The 22,634-nt window shown below is 42.2% G+C and overlaps 1 protein-coding gene, 1 long non-coding RNA gene and 3 other non-coding genes across 31 annotated transcripts; 2 read left to right on the top strand and 3 right to left on the bottom strand.

The window, feature by feature from the left end:
- Positions 1 to 5,119: 5,119 nt before the first annotated feature.
- LOC147598505 (uncharacterized) lies at positions 5,120 to 7,622 on the bottom strand. Its single transcript, XR_015260545.1, has 2 exons — positions 7,300 to 7,622; positions 5,120 to 5,351 (listed from the first exon to the last, which is right to left on the bottom strand). It is a non-coding gene; the product is annotated as an uncharacterized LOC147598505 (long non-coding RNA).
- A 1,020-nt stretch (positions 7,623 to 8,642) lies between these two features.
- On the bottom strand, positions 8,643 to 13,631 carry LOC147598506 (uncharacterized). 27 transcript variants are annotated; one of them, XM_086762248.1, is made up of 9 exons: positions 13,323 to 13,631; positions 13,115 to 13,237; positions 12,730 to 12,846; positions 12,161 to 12,212; positions 11,964 to 12,035; positions 11,675 to 11,870; positions 11,475 to 11,566; positions 10,847 to 10,959; positions 8,643 to 8,810 (listed from the first exon to the last, which is right to left on the bottom strand). In XM_086762248.1, exons 1-4 carry the CDS (start codon positions 13,517 to 13,519, stop codon positions 12,197 to 12,199), a joined length of 453 nt encoding a protein of 150 aa, XP_086618374.1. In that variant the 5' UTR covers positions 13,520 to 13,631; the 3' UTR covers positions 8,643 to 8,810; positions 10,847 to 10,959; positions 11,475 to 11,566; positions 11,675 to 11,870; positions 11,964 to 12,035; positions 12,161 to 12,196. The 27 variants fall into 27 exon arrangements, with proteins under 27 accessions (XP_086618374.1, XP_086618373.1, XP_086618355.1 ...); XM_086762247.1 differs by having other exon boundaries at positions 11,675 to 11,873; XM_086762229.1 differs by having other exon boundaries at positions 12,161 to 12,270.
- A 6,481-nt stretch (positions 13,632 to 20,112) lies between these two features.
- LOC147598507 (U6 spliceosomal RNA) lies at positions 20,113 to 20,219 on the bottom strand. The gene has a single exon (XR_015260580.1). It is a non-coding gene; the product is annotated as a U6 spliceosomal RNA (small nuclear RNA).
- Positions 20,220 to 20,883: 664 nt separating this feature from the next.
- Positions 20,884 to 20,955, top strand: TRNAM-CAU (transfer RNA methionine (anticodon CAU)). The gene has a single exon. It is a non-coding gene; the product is annotated as a tRNA-Met (tRNA).
- Positions 20,956 to 22,144: 1,189 nt separating this feature from the next.
- TRNAQ-CUG (transfer RNA glutamine (anticodon CUG)) lies at positions 22,145 to 22,216 on the top strand. Its single transcript has one exon. It is a non-coding gene; the product is annotated as a tRNA-Gln (tRNA).
- The last annotated feature ends 418 nt before the right edge of the window (positions 22,217 to 22,634 follow it).

A 22,634-nucleotide genomic window follows, 5' to 3' on the forward strand; every position in this document is an offset into this window, starting at 1 on the left:
CAAAAAAAAAAAAAAAACAACCAAAAAATTTTTCTCAGAAAACATGGAAAGCTAACATGAACAGAAGCCTTTACATATACGTAGAATCATAGAATCATGTAATATGTACACACACAATAATAAATACTATTACACAAATAAATAAAGCTTTTATGAGGATGGACTGCAGCACCAGAGAAAAAAACGTAGCACGCATCGACTACATAGGATAGCATATACCGCAGCATCAGCTGTGGGACTTCTTGGTCTCATCAAAGCTGTTTATGCAACCTGAAACTTGCTGAGTGCAAAAGCTTTGCAGTTTACTACTGAAAATACAAGATGCTAATATAGCAACCGTAAAACCTAAATAGGATGAAAAAAAAATCTAGCTATTTTCTAACAGGATCCTAAAACATAAACAAAAATAAAAGCCGTGTGTAGAAGTAGAGGTGAAATATTAGTAGGCTGCAGCTGAAGTATACATACTTCCCTCACTCCAGAGGGCACAAACTTAAAATTAAAATCGGTGAACTTACACACATCACCATTAACTTTTCTAACTCAAAATATTTTTGCAAACACCTCTCCCCAGAAGAACAGTAATTTTAAGAACATGTCTGTGAACAGAACTGCTACACAAATCCTACACTGCGGGCTGCTTTCGTTTCCCGGTGGCTGGCCAGTGCTGGTAGGTGACCTGAGAAGTCCAACTAACACAAAGCCAGCAGCTCAAGGGTTTAATTAATTAGTGTGTTGGCAGGCTCCATGGATTCAACTGAATTTTCAACTTTCTTCTCATCAGTTTCAAGGGACTATTTGTATTTTTCCTCATCACATCCCTAATGGCACTTTTCATTGAAATTGCCTTTATTTTGCTTAATAAAGCTTTTTTTTTTCCCCTCTCCCCAAAAACCACTCAGTAAGACGCTATTTGCGGGAATCAGACTGATTACTGATGTGAGCACAGTTACGCAAACTGACCTGTGACAAGAATCTCAATGCATTTACTTTGTCATATACTGTTACAGAGCGCTCAGTAATGATTTTATTTGCAAGTTTGGGGTCAGTTTTGGTCTTTCTGTCTGACTGAACATGGAGTGTTTCTTTTTTGTGTGTGTTTTACTTCCTCTAGCTTTTAATAGAAATGTCGATCAATACAAAAGCATATTTTTTAATTTGAAAGGGGGGAACTTTGGCCTACTCTAAGGCTGGACAAGCTTTGAAGGCAGCATTATGAATTTAGGTTGTGTTAGTATGACAGTACCCTGAAGTACTGCATTTAGCAACATAAGTACCTCAGAGGCTTTTAAAGTCTCTTAGAAATACTAACAGCCCCTGTACAACCAAAGCGTGTTTCTGTAACACCACAATTTATACATTCTCATTCTTTCATTTCTCCTCCATTTTGATTGCACAAAAAAAGCAAGCAAATACAGATAAGAACGTGCTTCCTGTAATTAACACCAGGAAGACTTCAATTACTTCTACAGATACCATTTTGCATTCACAGATTTTCAACTTTTTATGAAAATCAGACATCTGTGATTCCGTCCGTCTTTACACAAAGCTAAAAATGTAAATGCAGCTGAAGATCTCACTCCGTTAATTTTCTTCCTTTGTAAAAAGAAGACTGAAAGGCTGTTACTTCCAATATAAGAACTACAGTAATTCCTGAGTCAGGGTTTAGTACACAAGGAAAACACGTACCACAACACAGACGCATACAGTATACTTACTCATCCCGCAGAAACAGTAATGGAATAAAACAAGGTTAGAATGGAGGTAAGCAGGAGAGGAGAAAGAAACATCAGACATCCAAAACAGCAGCACATTTGTATCTAATTTTTTTTTTTTTTTCTCCAGTTCCCAATGCAGAATTGTAAATAGAAAACCTACCCTCTTTGAGAACTCAGTTTCACATTAAATGCTTCACACTGCATTGCATTTTGGAGCTCACCTTTCCCATCTTACACAACAAAAAAAGATACGATATCGAAAAGTAAGCAGGATTTGAAATAAGTGCATTTAAAACATCTACTAAGTATCCTCACAAACCCCCCCCCCCCCAATTCCACTTTGGTTTTGGTTTTTGTTTGTTTGGGGTTTTTTGTTTGTTTTGATTTTGTATTTTTTTTAGGAAGGGGTGAGGCAAAGTGGGCAAATGAAGGAAAAAAGTTCCTAAAAACAGCATTTGGGAAGCTCATAATTTTAAGTTAAACCCTTAACATCCTATTTCTAATGCTCAATAGGTTTTTCATTTGTCACTGAAAAGTAGGTATTATTTGCCTAAAGTCCCAGAATAATTTGATATAATAGTTGAATTAACTGGATCAGCTTTTTCCTCAATGCTTTTATGAATGACTACAAGGTTAAAAGGTATTTCACGTCACAGATAAATATTTACCCACCCGTTCAACAGCAAGCTTTCAATGGTAGTGGCATGTCCCGTGCTTGCCACCAGTTCCCACCCTCCCAGCGCCTCCCGTTGTGCCAGCAGATGTGTGTGTGACTAAGCGACAAACTGGATTAAGTAAATGACAGGAATGAAGAAAATTACACCACTGTTTTGAGGGTGAATTTTTAGAGCCAGATGAGTTCCCGTATCCAAGTTCGCCACATGGACTCACAAAGCGGTGTGCTGTCAGAGAGGCCACGGCAGGACCAGAATAAATGCCCAGGAGGAGAAGGGAGCAGAGCAGCTGCGCAAGCAGCAATGCTGAAACGCGAGCCCCGGCCTCCCCTTACACGCACACCAGACTCCCCTGTATTCCCGTTACCCTGAATAGACAACCTTGCAGTAAGCATACAGTCTTGGTATGAAAAGCTTACAGGAACACTATGCACACTCACTGGAGCATTTTTAGACTTTGATTAGGGATCTTCTTCTGGCTATGGCTTTTGGAAGCTATCTTGAAAGATAAAGTACCTTATTGCTGTATGTATATTTGCACCAAACTAATCAATCTTGAAATAAAGTTATGCAAATCTTTATCATATGACCAGAGATGAAAAAAACACTGATTTAGGACTACTTTAGATATAGGTAGACAACAGCTACATGAATTACAGGAACAGTGATGTTTTCTACACATACATAAAAACAAACCTGCTGCTACCTCCACAGCTGTCTTAATGTATACCAAACTTCACAACCCAAGTGCAATCTGCTGAGGTATTTGTGCTCAAATCTTGTCCAAGCTCATAGTTGTGAGACCACACTAACACATTGAATGAGAAGTTTCAGGATGTTAAAAGACAAGAAATATTTTCACCTCTGAGAATAATCTACAGCAACCTGTACTTTCAGCTGCCTTTCCGGAAAAGAAAAGGAAAGACAAGTCATTTGGATATATTAAATAGGTTGCACTCTATTATCCACAAGTAGTTTTATCTAATTTGGGGTTAAAAACAGCACAAGAAGTATCAGAGCAGCACTGTACAGATTCAGTTTAAGTCATCCCAGATCAACAGCTGAATGACAAAATAAACACTACTGTACTATACTCAAAGCCAGACTGAGTTTATCATATGTTGGATTTTTTTTTAAAACTACAATAAAATGTTACTGCAATAGGATTTTATTTTTTGGTACTGAAAGTAGCAGCTCCTTAGTGTTAGAGAACATTTTCATTTGAAAAATAGGTCACTTAGTGAACTATTTTTAAATTATTTGTTTAAACAAAGCTTAGAAATACATAAAATTTTTCTTCTGGAACATCTTCTAATTTCTGCAACAAGGTTGACCATCCAAGAAAGAGCACGTAGGATAGCAAAGAAATTTGTGAAAAGAACCATCAAGAGTAAGAAAAACTGATTTAAAAGCACTGGAAGCTTTTCCAGTGGTTTCAACACCATTCAACCTTTGTTCTCTCCTTTTCTCTTCCCTCCTCTATTTTGCCCTGGAACAACAGAAGTTACTCTGGGCGGGGGGTGCAGACATCCGTCAAGAATAACTGACTTGCCAGTGATCCTGGCTGCTCACACACATATGCATTAGCTGGCCATTTATGACACAAAGGTAAGTCTTAATAATGATGCACATTTTAAGTTGGGTCTGGCAAAAGGCATTTTAAGAAGACTGTAGCCATCATGTATTGCAGAAAAGCTTCTCCACTTTGGTTCATTTCCAAACCCTAAACTTAGCCCATCACCTAAGCTGGCAAGGTTCCTCCCATCTGAAGATTTCATAGATATCCCAAGGATGTTTTACTGCTGAGGGTGGAGATAAAGAACAGGAAAACACTGATTTTAGAGAGGTAGAATGGCCTATCTTGGAAAGCAATTACTTCTTTAGTTAGCTTTAAAATATCTAAAAAACATTTTTCTGGCAAAAGATACATATATGCAGTTTTTCACTTCAACCTGTTAAGGGTCGAAGAACCGATGTAACTAAATTAAGCAGCATCATATCTCCATACAAGATACCCTGATTTTTCAATGTCTCTCCCTAATGCATATTCACAGAAGGGTTTTTTTGCTGATTACAAACACCATACATAATAGTAATCATCTAAGAAAGACAACACAGTATCTATGGTCATCTCACCTCAGACCATATCCTCTCTTAAAGCCAAGTCATTGTGATGTATCTTAAAACATTTTTCACATGCACGTACTTTTACTTAGCATAAAGCTATTAGAGATCAGTAATTGGCTGTAGCCGTATAATTTAGGTGTCCACATCAACGTATCTTAAGCATTCCCATACTGTCAGGTTGTATACCTTAAAAACATAAATCAGGATTTTGACTACTACAATATCAGTGAAAAAAAGAAAAATCAAAAACAGTAATGCAAGCTGATTCTTACATTCTGGATCCTATGTTTTATTAAAAAAAAAATATTTCAGAATTCTGTAAAATACTTGGGAGATTTTCAAAACTCAGCTAGCCAAGGCCCCTGCGTAACCTGATCCAAACCTGAAGTGAGCCCTGCTTTGAGAAGGCTGGACGAGATGACCTTCACAGGTCCCTTCCAACCCATGTGAGAGTATGATTTTATAAAATCAGAGTGGCAGTGTGTTTGTATACACATACATACACACAAACCACCTGCCCTCTTTCTTTCTAGATACCCTAGCCAGGCTATAGATAAAACCACACTGAATACTGCATGCAAAGCAAGTTTACAAACACCATTGAGCGGCAGACTGATTTTGCTATCTTAAAAACACATCAATTTTACAGTTATACACAAGAAGTACAGAAGAAAGTATTGCTTTTTGACCTAATTGAGGTGGCAAAGATGTGAGACTTCTCACACTTATCAGCTGTATCTGATCCCAGAAGCGTCCAATTGTGTTTTCAGCTTCATGAAAACACAATCCTCATTACCCAGAGCTTTGACTCCTGTAGTGGTGAGGAATCTCTCTGGAATTACAAAGGGATGAAAAGTTAATTGCTTCTGCTGAGACATCATAAAAGAGAGGAAGCAGGCTTGTCCTGAGACAGGTAACCACTCAAACCACAAAACATTCCTCTCTAACCCACATTTCATTTACACATCTCAAACTGAAACTCCACCACTCCTACTTTCGGAATTCCTCCTTTGATGCATTTTCCCTTCTGCCATCCACTGACCAGTATTTTCAGCACTCATGAGAATGTGCTTACCATGACACACGGTAGACGCTCGTTCAGGGTACCTTGATTTAAAAGCCCAAAGACGTGTCACTAACAACAGGCATAGGACATGAAAATTTCTGGAAAAAGTAATGAGAAGTATCATCACACTTACGACAGTATTTCATGCTGTTAAACCTTTCTTACAGACAAGCGATTGTGCCTTGTAGAAGTTACATTTGGAATTTACTCCTATTGTACCACAAGATAAAACAAGAGAAAAGAGAAGCAACTTGAACAAGATGATCTACTAAGCCTGAAGAATTCAGAATAAAATCAGATTTCTGCATCCCTGCGATATCCTTAACCAATGCCTCTAGGTACAGCATTCTGCTTCCTCCTGAGCTTTTGTCTGTACAATCAAGCCTTACAGGTGGGCATCCAGAATACGAGACGAGCTGAAGCCATTCTAAATGGTAAGAAAACAGGGCTCTGAAACACCTATTTTGTGGAGTAACCTACTGCAGCCTGTCTCACCTCAGTTCTATCCCCTTCCCAAGCAGTGTCTGTGACAATTTACAAAACTACTTATTTCACAAAGAAAGCTGCAAGAGCTGTTTTAAGTAACTTTTTTCTCAAGCTTTGTAGGTCTTTTACTACAAATCACAATATAGAGCAGATCACCTTTCCTGAACAAAACATACAACGTTTTCATGGGATGTTAAGTTAATTAGGCTAAGAGCACAATCTTAATTATTGTGATTTTAGAAAATTACTTATTGTAAAAGCAAAATTATGGAATACGTAGTCAGTAGTGCGAAAACTGGAGCATTGCAACTTAAGTTAGTTAAATAACAGTTTAAAAATTAAGTTCCAACACAGAACCTGTCCCTATTTGGATGGAAGTTTCCCAGTTTACATACTTAAAATCCTCACATTTCAAAAGATTTGATAGGTCCACAGGTTTAAGGCAATCAACTACGACAGTAAAGCCACAAAACACAAACAAAAAAAAAATTTCTGTTTTTACAGCCAATGTTTGCCTTTCACTATAAACTCATATAGAAAATGTTCTAATTTTCACAGCACTTAGGTCAGAAATCTACGGTCAGTATTGCCAAGAACCCAACTATTTTGCTTAAGAGTAATTCCTCTATGTGTATACTCTTAATTGGAACAACAGTGTAAATGATTTTTACAGATTTAGTTCTGACACTTGAACATATTCAAGTTCAGCAAAACCCACAGGTGCAGGAAGACTGACTCGGCTGTTGTGACAAAAGCATAGCCACTGCTCTTGTTGTGTTCTTAGCAGAAGCAAGAATCTTGTTTCAGAATTTTGTTTACTGAAAAATACTAAGGGTAATATTCTGCTCTACGCAAGTCAGATATTCAAAAGCATACGTTGATATAACAACCCAAAATATATCATTCATGCATATAACGTTGCAAAAAGAAATTTTAAAAAGTCTGCTTTTCTCTTGACTTTTCTTCAGCATGAAGTGTTAGTCTAACGGGAGGTTTTGGGGCAAACACATCAGTATGGGCTGAATCACACTATAGTCAAGTACTATGCACCAGAATAACCATTCCACCAGTAACGTTATGCAGTGAGCGCACACCAAAACATCATGTTACTTCCACAAGTAGTCAAATAATACAAGTATTTGAGTGTGCATTTATAAAGGCACAAGAACTAGGCTGAACAGGCCGACAAGATGCTGCTCAAACGCCACAGAAGGGCAGAGCGCCTTACTTCTACTGCAGCTGCAGATTCTTCTGCTGATCTTACAGACACTGGAGGAAAATGTCACTGATTGTGCTGAAGGCTGAGTCCTCTTCCCTTTTCACTGTGATGGCACTGGCACTAGAAAATCTGAGCGCTGAAAGACACTTCACTGAGAACTGGTGTCACCAGTCATACTTTTCCTGTGGGCCAATCTGAGTCATTTTCGTGAATGACTGCTTGGTAGTCAAAGAAAAATCTGAAAGGCACAAAGCAAAGAGAACACGGAAAGATATGGGAAGTGGCGTTTTCATTTTGAAAAAGCTCCAAAAAATGATCTTTTCTGCTTTATTTTTAAAAAAGCTATCTGTGCAACATTTGGCAAAAGATACACTGTTCACAAGGTAACACTGAATTTTTATACTTCAAAAGCAACAAAAGAATACTTAGGAGCAGCAGTTTCTTATAGCAGGTGACGTGAAGTAGCTCATTAAAAAACTGAATGTTGAGTGTAATGATCTAATGAGGGGAATTTCTCTACAGAGAGGCTGTTCTAAGGTAAGCTGATGGGAAAACCCAGCTGGCTTGAACACTCTAAGATCAAGACCCAACACTTATGAAAGTGCACGGTTAAAGAAAAAAAAAAAAAAAACCAACATCAGAAGACTAGGAGTTTCTGTCCTTCTGACAAACATATATTGAATACAATCACACTAATTTCACAGTTTCTCAGTTAAAAACTTTCCAGGATTACTCATGCTTAGTAACTACAAGAGAAATTCAGAACTGCCAGCACTATTCTGTAGAACTTCACTAACTGAAAGTACTCTACACTTATTTCATCTTTGTTAAAAGAAGAAAATAATTAAGAGGCATCATATATCTGTTTAAGTAGTATCAAAAGCCAAAGCAACACATCAAACTGTTCAGTAACGAAATGTATTTAGATAAATGACATCGGATTACTCATTTTTCAGAGGGCACTAACACAACACACTATATAGACAGCGCCTTTACCCATCATTTTTAAGTGCATCGGTAACCTGCAAGAATACCTTCCAGTACGTGGGCAATGTTAAATTTGTTTCCTAAGAAGCAGCATTCCAAGAAACGCATTCAGGATGGAAGCACGCTTGACGTCACAACTGAGACTAGAACGTTGTTTTTATTTCAGCCCTTCAAGTTTTAAATAAAATGTGAGCAACTTTTCCATTAACACAGCCTACAGAATACATTCTGAAGAAGCTTGAGCAATACCTATTAGCGGTTTGGCTTGTTGTTTCTTGTTGCTCTTCCGAGAACTACGTACAGACTCTCACAGTGAAATAATCCACTCCACACACTTTATTAATGTTAACGTAACACAATAAAACTTTAGGTAATTAAGTTTAATGTGCTGTTCAACAAGTAACATGGAATTTCACACTACAACTTACAGTAATTCATTATAGTCCACAATACCCTCACCGCAAAATCAAAATGGACCCAAAACTGCCCCAGTACTGTTATGCAAGAGCTGGATTTTCTTCTTGCTGGTCACCCTGAAAAGTAAGACAATGATAACAGTTACAATGTGACATTCAAATATCTAAATATGAAATGTGTTTGCATTGTTTCACAAAACACGTCTAGGCAGGTACATTCCTCTAATATAATATTCTAACTTAGTAATAATGGAAAATATTACAATAATTCCATGTGTGCTTTTGTATGTGCAATGCATATAATCAGACCAACATCATCGTACGTTTCTATGATGTATATACATAGGTTTCACTATAGTGAAATAGAGATCAACATTTAGCATTACAATAAAATAATTTATTTAATTAAATATCTTAGACAAACCACTCAATCTTTATTTTCGCATTTTCCTTTTTCTAAGGAAAAGCAGTGTTACACATTCACTTTCAAGTTACATCAGTGAAATAACCACAGACTGTGGTTTGTTGGGGGTGGGGTGGGGACTGTGTGTGTGTTAGGTTTTGGTTTTTTTTTTTTAATTAAAAACAAACTGTGAACACTGAAGACTGAAAACAATACATGCAGAATCTCCCAGTTCAATGAAGAATTGTTATTTCATACTCTGGGCAGACTTAGAGAGTTTAAATGCAGGCTAGTGAAAACAAAGCATCAAAAATCAATTTGTTGGCAGAGCACAGGAAGCTGTCCTACTAAGCAGGCTGGTGTTTTGTTTTGTTTTTTTTTTTTCCCTTTTTCTTTTAAATGTAGTTTAAGTTTTACTTTCCTGACTGCTAAGAAACTCCTCGGCTGCTCACACTGGTGTCACAGTAAGTCTGCAGCATTAACAGCTTGCTGATTGTTCATTTTCTTCCCAAGTTAGGGAATTACACTTTACAACTACCTTGTCTGGACTGCAACTGTACAACTTTTCAGACATCAGATTAGTTAAGAAGAAGAAATTCTGCAGTACAGAGTCTTGCAAGATCCCATGACTGTGAGAAAAGCTATCGAGCAAAAATCGTTAAAAAAGGAGTTGCCACTACCATTTTAGGAGAGACAGGAACTGAAGCTGAAGCCACCTTCAAAGTAGGGGCTTCCCAACTAATCATTTACTAACGACTGACACCAACTCACCCTACAGGTTTCAGTCTTCCTCACCAATCTGCTGTGACACTTTTGAGTAGTTATTTGTATTTGTATTCTGTTTAATTTCTTAGGGATACATTCTGGAATCAAATCCCAGGAAAGTCAGTTCTATCATGAGAATCTGTCTCATTAATAAAGGTCCAGGTAAAGGAGTTTTTGAATCTCTGTCACTCAAATACTGCAGAAGTAAAAGAATCTCAAAGCCCCCAAAGCTTCCTCAGAAAACCCTACTCAAATTATTTTCACTCATCATTCTTCAATGTTAATGTCAGAGTAAATAGCAAAACATTAAAGAAAAAAAACAATAAGTTGTTTATTATCTGCTTTGACAGTTTCGCACTTGTTACACAAAAACCAGAAAAATAATTTGAGTCTAGCTTGGTTACTATTCCAAATGTTAAAGCTGAAAGTTAATAACAGGAGAAGCATTAGAGAAGAACTGAATATTCAGTAACTTAACTGGACGTGGTTCAGTAATACTTCTCTTTGGCTATGCCCTTGTAAGAATACTTTAAACCAGATTTACATGCATTCTTTTCTTCCTGTGTTATTTCTACATTCCAGCTCCTCACAATAACCAGAAGTCAAAAACCTATACAGTTTGACCTGACAAGAACCTTGAAATCCCTGCTACCCGACTCCCTGTTTCTCCATCAACTTAAAGCTCTACAACAGCGGCAACCTCTGGCAGCTAACATCATCAGGCAGGACTCCAAAACCAAGGCAGAAAACAGACATTAAAGCCACTGATGAAGCAGGTGAGTTTACATGTTCTTGCTCCATTACCTTTGCTATTTCCAGTTTCAGTAAGTGTTTAGCCAGCCTAAAACCAGACTAGACAGTGCAAGGCCTAGAATACAACAGCTGCTTTATGACTAGCAATTCAGAATTTGTTATCAAAGCCGCTTAAACAAGACCTTGTTCTTTTCCTGGCCCTTATATAGCAGCATAGAATGAAAAGACGTACTCCGTAAGGCCCAAAACAATAACAGCAACAGGAAAACACGACACCCAAATGCCTGGAAAGCAGGAAATACCTGCCTTCATCTCCACCCTTCAATAGGAAGTGCAGTACCACACCTTTAAAAACAAGAAGAAAAAAAAAAGTACACATTAACATAACCACTACTCCTTTCCAGAAGAAAACCACTATTTTCTACAACAATTAAGAATTTTGCCCACCCATCTAAAGACACGGAGTTAGTAACTGAGTTTCGTCTTACTTTAAGACCCAAGTTCAGCTACCAACATGACTCTGGGCAATGAGTCGACCGCTGTACAGATATCCCACAGCTAATAAGAATCCTCAATAACATAATTCCTCAATAACATAATCCCTGCACCTCACTGCTCTACTGTGAATGAAAAACAAACCCCAAAGCCTTACCAGCGCTGTGGTGATCAGACACTGAAACACAAAATAATTATTTTCCTCACAGAGTGGCTATACAACTACTCCTGGTAGGTAAATATTCCCTAGAATAACACAGAATGCCCTAGGATGTCAGTCCCATCAAACTCTTCTTATTTTTGCACCTCTTTATTCTTAAACTGCTGTCATTTCTTAGCTTTATAAGTTACCACTGCACACGTGCCTGATCACTTGTCCAGCATTGTACGTATTCGGTGTGATTTAGCATCTTCACGTTGGTATCATGAGAGTGTAACAAAGCATCGTACACCTTACCTTTTAAAATAACAAAGTTTTTCTCACACCAAACAGGTTTTAACAATATTTCTCACATCTCAGAAGGCTGACACAAGCAATCAATTAAGAATAAACCTTCAGTCTCACCTGAATCAAATCAGTCCCAGGAATTCAATTATTCCTGCACTCCAAACTAAAATTATATTGCCAGAGAAAAATGCTATTTTGAAGAGCGTACTTGAATTTGTCCGCTTCATCAGCACTAGTATTTATTTTCTCCTGACCTAGCTCCCAGGAACTCTTCTGTGCCACAGAATTGCTTTCGGAACCCCAACTTGTTCACCTACTAAAATCAAAAGTAAGAAGAATTAGGGAAGTCACAAGCAAAAACACAGTGGAAGAAGATTCAGACAAACATGCTACATGCGGTACGTACTTCACCAGATTAGCGAGGGCTTTGGACACACCATGCAATGCCAATGCAATGTCCTAGGTTCTCAGCGTCCCCCTGCACACGTGAAAAGATACATTTTTTAAAAAGTGAGTCAACTAAGATACGGATGAAATTACAATTATTCAGTAACAGCATTGTGGATAATTGAAACCTAAATAAAGAGTAATGGACAAGCATACCTATTTGAGGCTCCTCTGATCTCAACTGTGAATGCCTCAGTTACTGATGACACTGCAGTAAAAGAAATCAGCAGTCGACTGATGGTGCGGTTGCCTCGTTGAGCACGGCACTATTTTTAGATAGGTTAACACGTCACTTTGTAATATCACTCAGCCACCAATGGAACATTTTTCTTTTGAGAAAGTTTAAAGCACGCACAGTTGCACTTGCCTGGAGACCGTACTACTGTAAAAATCTAACTGCTTACTAAAGTGACTGGGATACATGTAAAGGACCAGCAGTTTTCCTGTTCCACTCATGAGTCTCATATACAACTAAGCAAGGCAGTCACTGAACAAGCAGGTTTGCTGTGGGTATTGTAAGAGTCTTACAACTTTTCCCAAAATCTCTCTCAGATTCTTGCCTCAGAAGGCAACTGGACCAACCGTTATGCACCAAGATGTTTTTAGATAATGCAGCAAGAGAATGAATGACATGAGTTTCTAATAAACAAAATTAAAAGTAATAATAAAATGAATGCAAAATATTTTGAAATGCAAAACATGCAAAAACCCAAAGCATCACTAACGTGTCATCTGTCTCTGTCGACAGGCAGTCATCTCTCTCTTCTTTCACAGTTACAATTCTCACATCTCCAAGTTCAGAACAAGCAGATTCTTTAGACAACTGGTCACCATCGTCATACCTGCAAATACAACCCAAATTGTTAATGGAAACATTTATTCTGAAAAAAAGTTTTGTTTCGAGACTCATATTACTTGCTCAACAATACAAAAAACGAATACATAAGCTGTTCTACAAAGGATATAAAAAACCCTTCCATTTTAACAGAATTAGTGGTATACTTTTCTCTTTCTTCTGCCCTATTTTTTTTTAATTTCAGCTACAGTCTTTCAAGTACTATCAACAAAAAAAGTTTCATCCATCATCCGTAAAGAGAGTATACTACTAACGTTCCATCAGCTGCTATTAAAGCGCTGCCTGACAATGCTTTTTCATCTTTCACAGTAACTCTTCTCACATCCTCAGGGAGGGAACAGATCGGAGCTTTTGGCAACGGCTCACAGCTGTCGTATCTAGAAAGAAAATGCACAGCTGGTATTAACGCCAAAAATTATTTACTTGGTATTAGAAAATAGAGTGTTGTGGCAGTTTACTCACAAGTCCAGTAAAAACCCTGCAACTTCTGCATCGTTTCTGAAATCCAGCTTCTCTTTAAGCGTCAACCACCGGTCAATGTGATTTCCCACATAAATCCTCGTTTTCCCCCTTCTCCTATCAAGACTTTGCTTCCGCTTTTTCTTTTCCAGAAAAGACAACAGCGGGGGCCTCCCGCATCTCTTGGCGGGCAGTGACATCGTAAGCCTGGAGAGAAGGGGAGGGCTGGCTAGCGAGATGCGGCTCTGAGCAACCCCGCACGCCCCCCGCGCTCCTCGCCCGGGCTCTCCCAGGGGGCGGCTGGGAACGCGGCCGTTTGCCAGCCGGGCCGCGGCGACGGGCCGCAGGCCAGCCCCGCCTGACGCCGCCCCCGAGGGAGCCCCCGAGCCCCCCGGCCCCGGGGAAGCCCCGGGCTCGCTCACCCGCGGGCCGCGGCCCCGCCGCACCGGCTGCGGCGGAGATAAACACGGGGCACGTGACCGGCGGCGGGCGGCGCGCGCTGATGACGGGCGGCGCACGTGAGGGCGGGGCGGGCCCTACCCCGGTTGCGGGGAGCGAAGGGCTCGGCGCGGGGCCCAGGCCGCACCCGTGCTCCCGTGCGGGGCCGGCGGGACGGGGGAAGTCCCCTCGCCCCCCTCGCTAGCGGGGTGCGTCTGCACGGGCTGCTCACGGCCGGGTTGACCCCTCCGTCTTCCCGGGGCGGCGGCCGCCATGTCAGGGCTCACGCAAGAACAGGCCTCGTCCTTAAGCGTGTCTGAGGGGTAAGCGAGGCTTGTGTGCAAAGGGCAAGTACCAGTTCTAAGGAAACTGCGTGAAAGCCTTTCTTAAAATGTTAAAACCTGCAATTAACTACAGTCACATCTACTGAAAGAACGTGTGAGGATACTGAGGTAAAAACCAGTATCTGCAAGTTACCGAAGCTGAGAGGAAGCAGGTAACACAGAATTTTTAATACTCGTTTAATAACAAACTCCAGTAATTGTGTTACAAACAATAAGTAGTACACAATTTTCCCAAGCAACAATTCCCAGTATTAATTGCAAAAATACTGTATTACTATTTTACTTTCAGAAAGGCCAGATTCAGAGACAAAACCACAATCTTCCTCTGAAGAGCTGAAAATGGTTGAAGTTTGACATTCCTGTGGAAAGGGAAATACTGTTATCGGTGACACAAAGGAAATGGAACGTAAATTTGGAATCCACATTGTCACAACATGTTATCACGACACTACGCAGTATGCATTCTACCACTTTCTTTGCACTTCCACACACTTTTGTTTACATATACTGCATTTTAAAATAAATTATTAAAAAGATAGACCAAGTTGGCTAGCAATATTCATGGATAATCTTATCTAAACAATGAGAGCGACAATCAGACCTGCCAACTTGGGTAAAATCACAGCAACAAGTCATGAAAGTTAGCTCAAGAACTAGTAGATGACCAAAGGCTTATAGAAACATTTACTTGCATCTGCTGAATCAGCTGAATAACTTGATCAAATTAAAATACTTAGTTTGGGTTTTGTCTAACTTACAGAACGTGAAAGTAAAGAACTGAACAAAAAAAGCCATCATGTCCTGAAATATATTTCACTATCTTTTATCATTTACAACAACAGTATGTGAGCAGATTTTCATGACACATTTTAGTGTGAGTTAACAGTAAGTTTAAAAAAATTATCATAGCATAATTAAAGGTTCTCTCAAAACAGCACAAATTCTCAGTGGTACATGATAACCCCTTGTATTTTACCCTTTTCATACAAAATATGAGCTAATTCCTCCTGTGTCACCATTATTCTGTAAAATACATGCTTGGTGATACCGTTTCCAAGTAAGTATGACATTTAAGAGGCTTTTCATAATTATTTCTTCTGATTGCCTTCACAAATATAGTGACTATCTGTACAAATAGATTCACATTTCAAATAATGGAATGGTGTTAACCACAAAAAAACTGTTGTGTGCTTCTAAGTTCCTGTTTATCTTGAAATCACAAAGCTCTGGGAGAAGCGAGGCGGTACTAACATAATTTTCTCCTACTAGGTAGTTTTGAAACAAAAGCAAATATGCAGCAACTCACCTTTTACACTAAGTTAGTAAGTTAAGCAAGCTACTGCTGTTGCGCATGCTTGTAAGGTGAAAAAATAAAGGTGCATGTCTGTGTTCTCAATAATGAAAAGATAAGAAAAAAACCAAAGCTTTTCAGTTAATGTATTTTGCCGTATTTGTGATTTTTTTCCCCGTTCCTCTCATTAAGGAGGTCTGCTACTCAGTGTTAATTTCTCATGCTTCAGCTGATTCTGGCTGTGTGACAGGCACAGCAAGGGAACGCTTTTAATCCCACCAGTATTTATATAAGTGCTGATTTTGCCACTTGGATGTCCATGTCAGTAAGCTGAACTGCTGCCCCTGAGCTGTTTCGCACAAGTCCTTTAATAAACCTGCATTCCTAGTACAATGAAGCGCATGTCGTAAAACAGCAGCAGCTGCCACTTAGGAATGAAACTGCAAAGCCAATACCCAGGCTCAGCAAAGGTTAAGGTTCATTTTCCTCCACAGCAATGCAGAGAAATGTATCTGAGGGCACCAGGTGCAGCACACTGCCTCCTCCTCAACGCGACTGCAGCCACGCAGGACAGAATTTCGGAGGTTTATCGTTCAGAGCTGTCTCTCCGCTACATTACTTCAACTCACTCTCTCTTCTTACCACCAACCTCTCATGAAAATCCTGGCTATACTATCTCTTTTCTGCTGATAAATATTTTACTATGCTTCATTAGTTTCCAGAGCAAACATCACCTCTTTGAGCTCCTGCCTATTTAGCTCCCAACTGTAAGCACAGAAGCACAGCAGTAACGTACCTTACAAACCCATGAAGCCCACTGTCTCCCGAAGCACGTACTTTCCAATATAAAATGCCCCATGTTGCACCAAGAGCCATCAGTAAACCCAGCAAGATGTTTAAATACCCCATTTATTTCATGTTTTATTTACATTTGTGAGACAGGATTGAGAATCTGCTCCCTGGAAACGCTAATGGAAATTTCTTCATATAGTAAGTGACTGACCTATGTAATAGAATAAAAACCACGCAGAGACCAAGTTTATCTAGCTAAGTAGCCTGTTCCCAGAATGCAGGGGATGCTTGATCCTTTGTCTGGTGTATTCTCCCAGTTTCCAGTTACCATTGATTTAAGGACTGTGAAGCCAAGAGGGTGAATCCAAAGCGTTACATTAAGCAGGCATGGAAAGATCTGTACTATACTCCAAGAACTAAATCCCTTTTACACCCTACTTAATATTTTGGGCTTCATAATATCCCACTGCAGGGAATCCTCACTGTGAGTTTTGAGCCATTTGGTACAAAAGTGTTATTCCTAGACAAAAAGTGATTTATGACAGTAGCCCAAAGTCATATATTGCCATGTTCCAGTACAAAAACAGCACGGCAGCGATATTAATTAGCCCTCCACAAAGAGCAACTCTCTCATCATCAATAGCTTTAATCAGTCTGTTTCGCTTAGAGCCTAAGCCAGGATCAATGGCAACTATTTAATAAAGAGAGCTAAGACTAAAGTTGAAAACCACAGGGTTTATCACCACACAATTAATTTCAGCAAGAGTCTTTGCTCACATTAAAATCCTAAATGCTTTCAGAACAACCCAGTTTACTGAGAACAGGATACAAAGGAGATTCACACAGAGGCTGAAGGTGTAGACTTTCAGAAAGCATGCTCATTTTCAAAACTGAGCTCCCAGTCATTTGGGCCTTCCTGATACAGGAACTACTATATTTTAAGAGATTTAAAGAAAAAATAGCTGTACAGAAGTCTAGCAATACCTGCATTCTTGTTGCATCTTCATCTGTGTAAACTAAGTAACACAAAAGTAGAATTTATTATATTTGATTCATCACGGCTGAGGATGATTCATCACATGTAAAGTCTTTCACATGAGCTTTATTTCTTCAGTCTTTCATCTACACTATCATTGTCGTATCTGCAAAGAATTAATAATATTTTTAATATTAAAAAGCAACTAAATTATGCTGCATAGTACCTAACATGCAATAAAAACTTTCAAGCAGAAAACATTAAGTGAAAAAAAAGTTGAAAGGAACAGTCAAACAAGCAGAGTAATCAAACCAATAAGCTAGCGCGTTTTCACTGGAGAAAACCAGCATCTCTAACAATACATTTGCTTCATGTTTCTTAATTTTGCTTTCTCCTCCTCACCATCTGCTTCTGTTCTGCTTTTTCTTCCAAAAAGCATCCACCTCATTTAACTTCACTCACCCCATCGCAGAATTCAGACTGAACAGAACCAAAATTCCCAATGCCAAAGCCAAAGCAGCACTACTTATTCATAGGAGGCCTTCTAAAAATAACTCTAATTGTTCTTACAATAATTTTCAGTCTTGAGGAGATGCTGATCCATATTGATTCAATGCTTTGCTACACATATCTTCTAAACAAAGGAAGCTGAGCTTTTTGGCCATCAGCATTCGGATTGCACCACTGCCTTCAGTGCTGCCATTTCTGCTAAATCTTCCCCTGTTCTTTTTGTTGGCTGCATCCATCCCACACGAGCGAGATACCGTAGCGTGCAGAAAGTGAATGACAGAGCACGTGGGAATTTCAGCTACTTTCAGTATTCTTCAGCAAGAGAAAGAACTACTCCTTCCAGTGATGGAAGTCACCTAAGCAATGCTCAAATGGATTGCCGTTTCTCTAGGAAAACTCTGAATCCAAGAGCTCCTTAGGAATTGTCAGCGACCCTGGCACAGCTCCTTGCGGGTCCCCATCCTCCCTGGGAGGCTGCAGCTGAAGAGCGTTGCTGATCCAGCGACACAGAAGGCTCTGAAGCAGCCCTGGTCATGAGGAGTGTGAACTGTGAGGGCCCCTGGCTGAGGGGGCAGCCCAAGGAATCCTTTCAGTCAGGACAGGCATCGTCGGTTCATCTCTCCGCAAGCAGCTGAAGTACTGTCATGACGGGCCTCAGGCGAGGGTGCAGTCAAGGATGTGATTTTCTCAACTGACTGACTGCATCCTGAAGGAGTACAGATGAGCTGGTGGACACCAGCTGAAACAGAGATAAGGAACCCGAGAACTTTACGGAGAGATGAACCAGGACCAGACCAGATTTGGAGGAAAGACTCGGAGTTAATGGAAAGGACACTAAAGGACACTTCTTCAACAACCGCTAGGGACCACCAGAGACCCCTCAGAAGCCCCTAGGAGACACATGTGTAATGACTATAAATATGATAATCATTTCCAGGAAATAGAATTAACAGTCATTCCAGGAAATTTAGCACGTATATACATAACAGAGTGATGTAAGCTACAGCTGATGCAACATAGGGGGACATATCCCCCGTGTCCCCGGCCCCGAGCGAAGCAACGCCTGCTCTTCAATACATCCAGTGTTAAGGAGGTTTATTCCCGATTTCGGTGACACTACAAGTACGCTTTTTTTCTTTGCTTTTCTTTTTTTTTTTTTTTGTAGCAGTTCTAACCAGATGTAAAAGTACTTTTTACTGCACCAACACAATACTTCCACATTTCAATGCTGACACATCGCTGGTTCGATGGAGTAGAATCCCACTTGTGTCGAAACATGAGCACAGATCACTTAACTGCTGAGAACATTTACCTGGAAATCTACCCCACGTGTCACTAACTACCCCTCCTGGTGAAAAAAATTAAGAGAGCAAGACGGTTTGCTTTGCTTAAGAAGACCTGCATGAAAACAAAAACATTTTACAGGAAAACAACCCTCAGAAGGCCGCTCCGCGGGGCCTGAGGAGGCCGCAGCTCCGCCGATGCAGCTCCCCCTCCGAGACCCGCTCCCCAGGCCCCGCCGACACCGCAGGACGGGCCGGGGGCAGCGCGGCCCGCACCGCACCCACCTCCGGGCCGCCGCTTCCCGCGCTCACGGGGAACGGCCGCCCCGCCACGTGGCGCCACGCAACCGCTCTCCTCGCGCTCACCCGGCGCCGCTGGCTCGGCGGGGAGCGGGGTCGGAGCGGCAGCGGCGGAGGCGGCCCGGCGGGCGGGCGTTCGGCGGGCGTTGTGTGAGAAATACAGCGGCCGGCCCCGCTAATGAGCGGGCGGGGTGCGTGTGCCTGCTCTGTGTCCGAATTCACACAGCCAGGCGGACGGGAGGCGGCCTTCTGTTATGACAAAAGTGTTACGAAAAATAAAATGGAGCGTGTGTGCAGCGTTGATGTGGAGAGCGGCATGGCGGCTGTCACCGGCAGCGTGAGCGGGGTCAGGGCTGAATCCTGTGACGACAGGAGGGGTGGGAAACAGAGGGGATGCTCTTCGTTTAAATGCGTGACATCCGGCCATCAGGAGAGCCCTTCCCATGCCAGAGCGCCTGCTACACCATGTCCAGAGAAAACGAGACGGGGAGAGCAGATGAAACGTGAGAAACGAAGCTTGAGAAGACAAAATACAAAACGGTGCTGGCCCGTGGCAGCACTGTAGTTTCAGTTCTGAGCAAGTCCCTGGAGAGCCAGAAGGCTCATGACAATTTCTAATTTTGTGAGTCATTTCTCTGCAGCAACCGTAATAAATTGTACGGGTAGGAGTGCGGTCAGCGCACGTGCTGAAGGACACTTAGGGCCCGGCTCCTGTGTGTAGCCCTGCTCCGCCGGAGCTCGGCTGCGGGAGCGCAGGGGGAGCCTGCGCCAGGGGAGGTGCCCGGAGGGCACTCAGCCCCCAGCCCTGTGCTCTCCGGGTGCCCGCGGTGGTCCCGGGACCTGGCTGAGGGCTAGAGGAAAAAATATGGAACGCTTCACGAATTTGCGTGTCATCCTTGCGCAGGGGCCATGCTAATCTTCTCTGTATCGTTCCAATTTTAGTATATGTGCTGCCGAAGCGAGCACGAATCCGTCTACCTCTCCTCGGCTAGTTATAGCCCCGAGATTCGAATTCCGTCAGGATAGGGTGAGCACTTTTTTTCGAAAAGCAGCGGCTGGCCGCTCGAGCAGACTGTGTGCGGTGTCTCCAGCCGCCATGCCGGTGCGGGACGGTGCAGGGGGCGGCGGGTGTTGGGGGGCACTGGGGGTCCCGGGCACCTCGCTGTATGCAAATACGCGCAAAGCACTCTGGGGCGGGCGGCGGGGCCTGGGCCCGGCCGCGGTCCGGGCGAGTGGCGCAGCTCAGGTGTTGGGTTCTTCGCAGTTCGTAATAGTACTATTTTCTGTGGTAATATATCGGTAGATTTACCCTTAAATTAGTTTATTATCAATTTTCTGCGGCAGGATACTGATACTTTAGATCACTTGTTGTTATTTCCAGTATCTTTCGAGCACACGGGAGCTGTAGCGGGGGACCCGTTAGCGGTAGGGAGGGCTGAGGGGGACGATGTTCTTCCCTGCGCGAGGGAGCGGCTGCCGGCTCCCTGCGGGGCGGTTGGGTCGGGGTCGGGGTCGGGGCCGGGGTCGGGGTCGGGGCCGGGGCCGGGGCGTGGGCGCGGGGACGCGGCGCGGAGGCGGCTGGGCGGGGCGCGCGCTCTAAGGCGAGACGGGGAAGGAGCGGAGAAGCAGCAGCAGAGTGGCGCAGCGGAAGCGTGCTGGGCCCATAACCCAGAGGTCGATGGATCGAAACCATCCTCTGCTAAGCGGTATTTTTTTTTTTTTTTTTCTTTTTTTCTTCCTCCCTGAGCGGTCTCTGTGTCGCCCGGTTCACTGGCGGGCACAGGGAACAGCAACCGATGTTTCCGTCTGCAGGGTCGTTTATTTGTGGGTGTGGGGTTGGTTGGGGGCGCGAGTGCAGTTATTTTTCCTAAACCATCTTGGCAACACCTAGTGCAGTGGGTGCATGTAAAGGAAGGACAGAATACACCTCAGCATGATTCCTACAGCCTTCTTCTGGCACAATTTGATGATTTCATAGAAGGGTTTGGGTGGGAAGGGACCGTTAAAGCCCCTTCAGTCCAACCCCCCTGCCAGGAGCAGGGACATCTCCAACCAGATCAGGTTGCTCAGAGCCCCGGCCAACCTGGCCTGGAACGTTTCCAGGGATGGGGCATCCACCGCCTCTCTGGGCAACCTGGGCCAGGGTTCCACCACCCTCAGTGTAAAAAAAAAATCTTCCTTATATCCAGGCCCTGCTGAAGAGTCTCTCTCCATCTTCCCTGCAGCCCCCTTTGGGCACTGGGAGCCGCTCTCAGGTCTCCCCGGAGCCTCCTCTTCTCCAGGCTGAACAGCCCCAGCTCTCTCAGCCTGGCCTCACAGCAGAGCTGCTCCAGCCCTCTCAGCATCTGCGTGGCCTCCTCTGGACCCTCTCCTACTGATCCCTGTCTTTAATTACACATAAAAAGCTCATTGCATGTGTTTGTAGTTTTTCCGTGTCTCGCCTGTTTTTAAACATTCTGTTACCTGTACGCTGGTCATTTAATAACAAGAGAGGAAAAAACTGGCAAACTAAAGCAGTGGTTGTGACAATGGTCTCTGCTCCTTCTCAAGTACAGCAGGCAAATACTCAGCCCAAAATGCACAAAAGCAAAGCGAGTGTACAAATGTGAAGTAAAAGACAGTGCACAGGGTACTGAAAGCTTGCATTGCACGATCTGAGCAACGGCTTAGTGATCTTGGTCAATGCTAGGGTGCTTCTAAGTGTGCGTTATTTTCAGTGCTGGAAAATGTTGCAGTACATGTAAAGTGGAATTATTACATAGAATACATGCAGGATGCATGGAAGAGAAGCAAAGCGACTACTGTACTTATGAACTTGTGAGAAGAATGGTTCTGTGGGTTTTCCTTTTAAGATTCCCTCAATACGGGTGGCTCGGAAGGGCCCCGTGAGCGGTTCCATGGTGTAATGGTTAGCACTCTGGACTCTGAATCCAGCGATCCGAGTTCAAATCTCGGTGGAACCTGAATGTTTTTGCCCATGGGCAAAGTTCTCTCCTGCCCAGTAATGGAAAATGGGTTCAAGGGAAATTTTGTGTTTCTCGTGGGCTTTTGGAATGCTATAAACTGCTGCCACGCCTTGCCACCTGAACAACGTATTTAAAGTAAAAAAGGAAGATAAAGAATCCACTGATTTTCCACGGATTTCCCCCACCTTATTTATCATGTTATCACACACCTTATCTGAAGAATTTCCAACATACCATTGTATACGGAAACGCAGGTTGGTTTTGTGGGTTTTTTTTTCAATTTCTACCTTGTGAGCAATCAATGTGAAGCCAGAATTCTAAATGATGCATCAGAAAAGCGCGCGGCAGCCTGCTGAACGCCGGCACGCAGCTGAGGATGCGGTTCGTCTCTCGGAAATAAAACGTTCTCCTGCTG

This window comes from Chlamydotis macqueenii, chromosome 18 (assembly GCF_036417535.1).
Source record: "Chlamydotis macqueenii isolate bChlMac1 chromosome 18, bChlMac1.mat, whole genome shotgun sequence".
NCBI lineage: Eukaryota > Metazoa > Chordata > Aves > Otidiformes > Otididae > Chlamydotis > Chlamydotis macqueenii.

What these genes read in the sequence shown, in the direction of transcription:
- LOC147598506 (XM_086762240.1), bottom strand. Translation starts at nt 13,519, where the DNA reads ATGTCACTGCCCGCCAAGAGATGCGGGAGGCCCCCGCTGTTGTCTTTT. An exon ending in GCAGGGTTTTTACTGGACTT is followed by an intron (nt 13,238 to 13,322) that starts GTGAGTAAACTG and finishes TTTTCTTTCTAG; the next exon opens with ATACGACAGCTGTGAGCCGT. An exon ending in TTAATAGCAGCTGATGGAAC is followed by an intron (nt 12,847 to 13,114) that starts GTTAGTAGTATA and finishes TTGTATTTGCAG; the next exon opens with GTATGACGATGGTGACCAGT.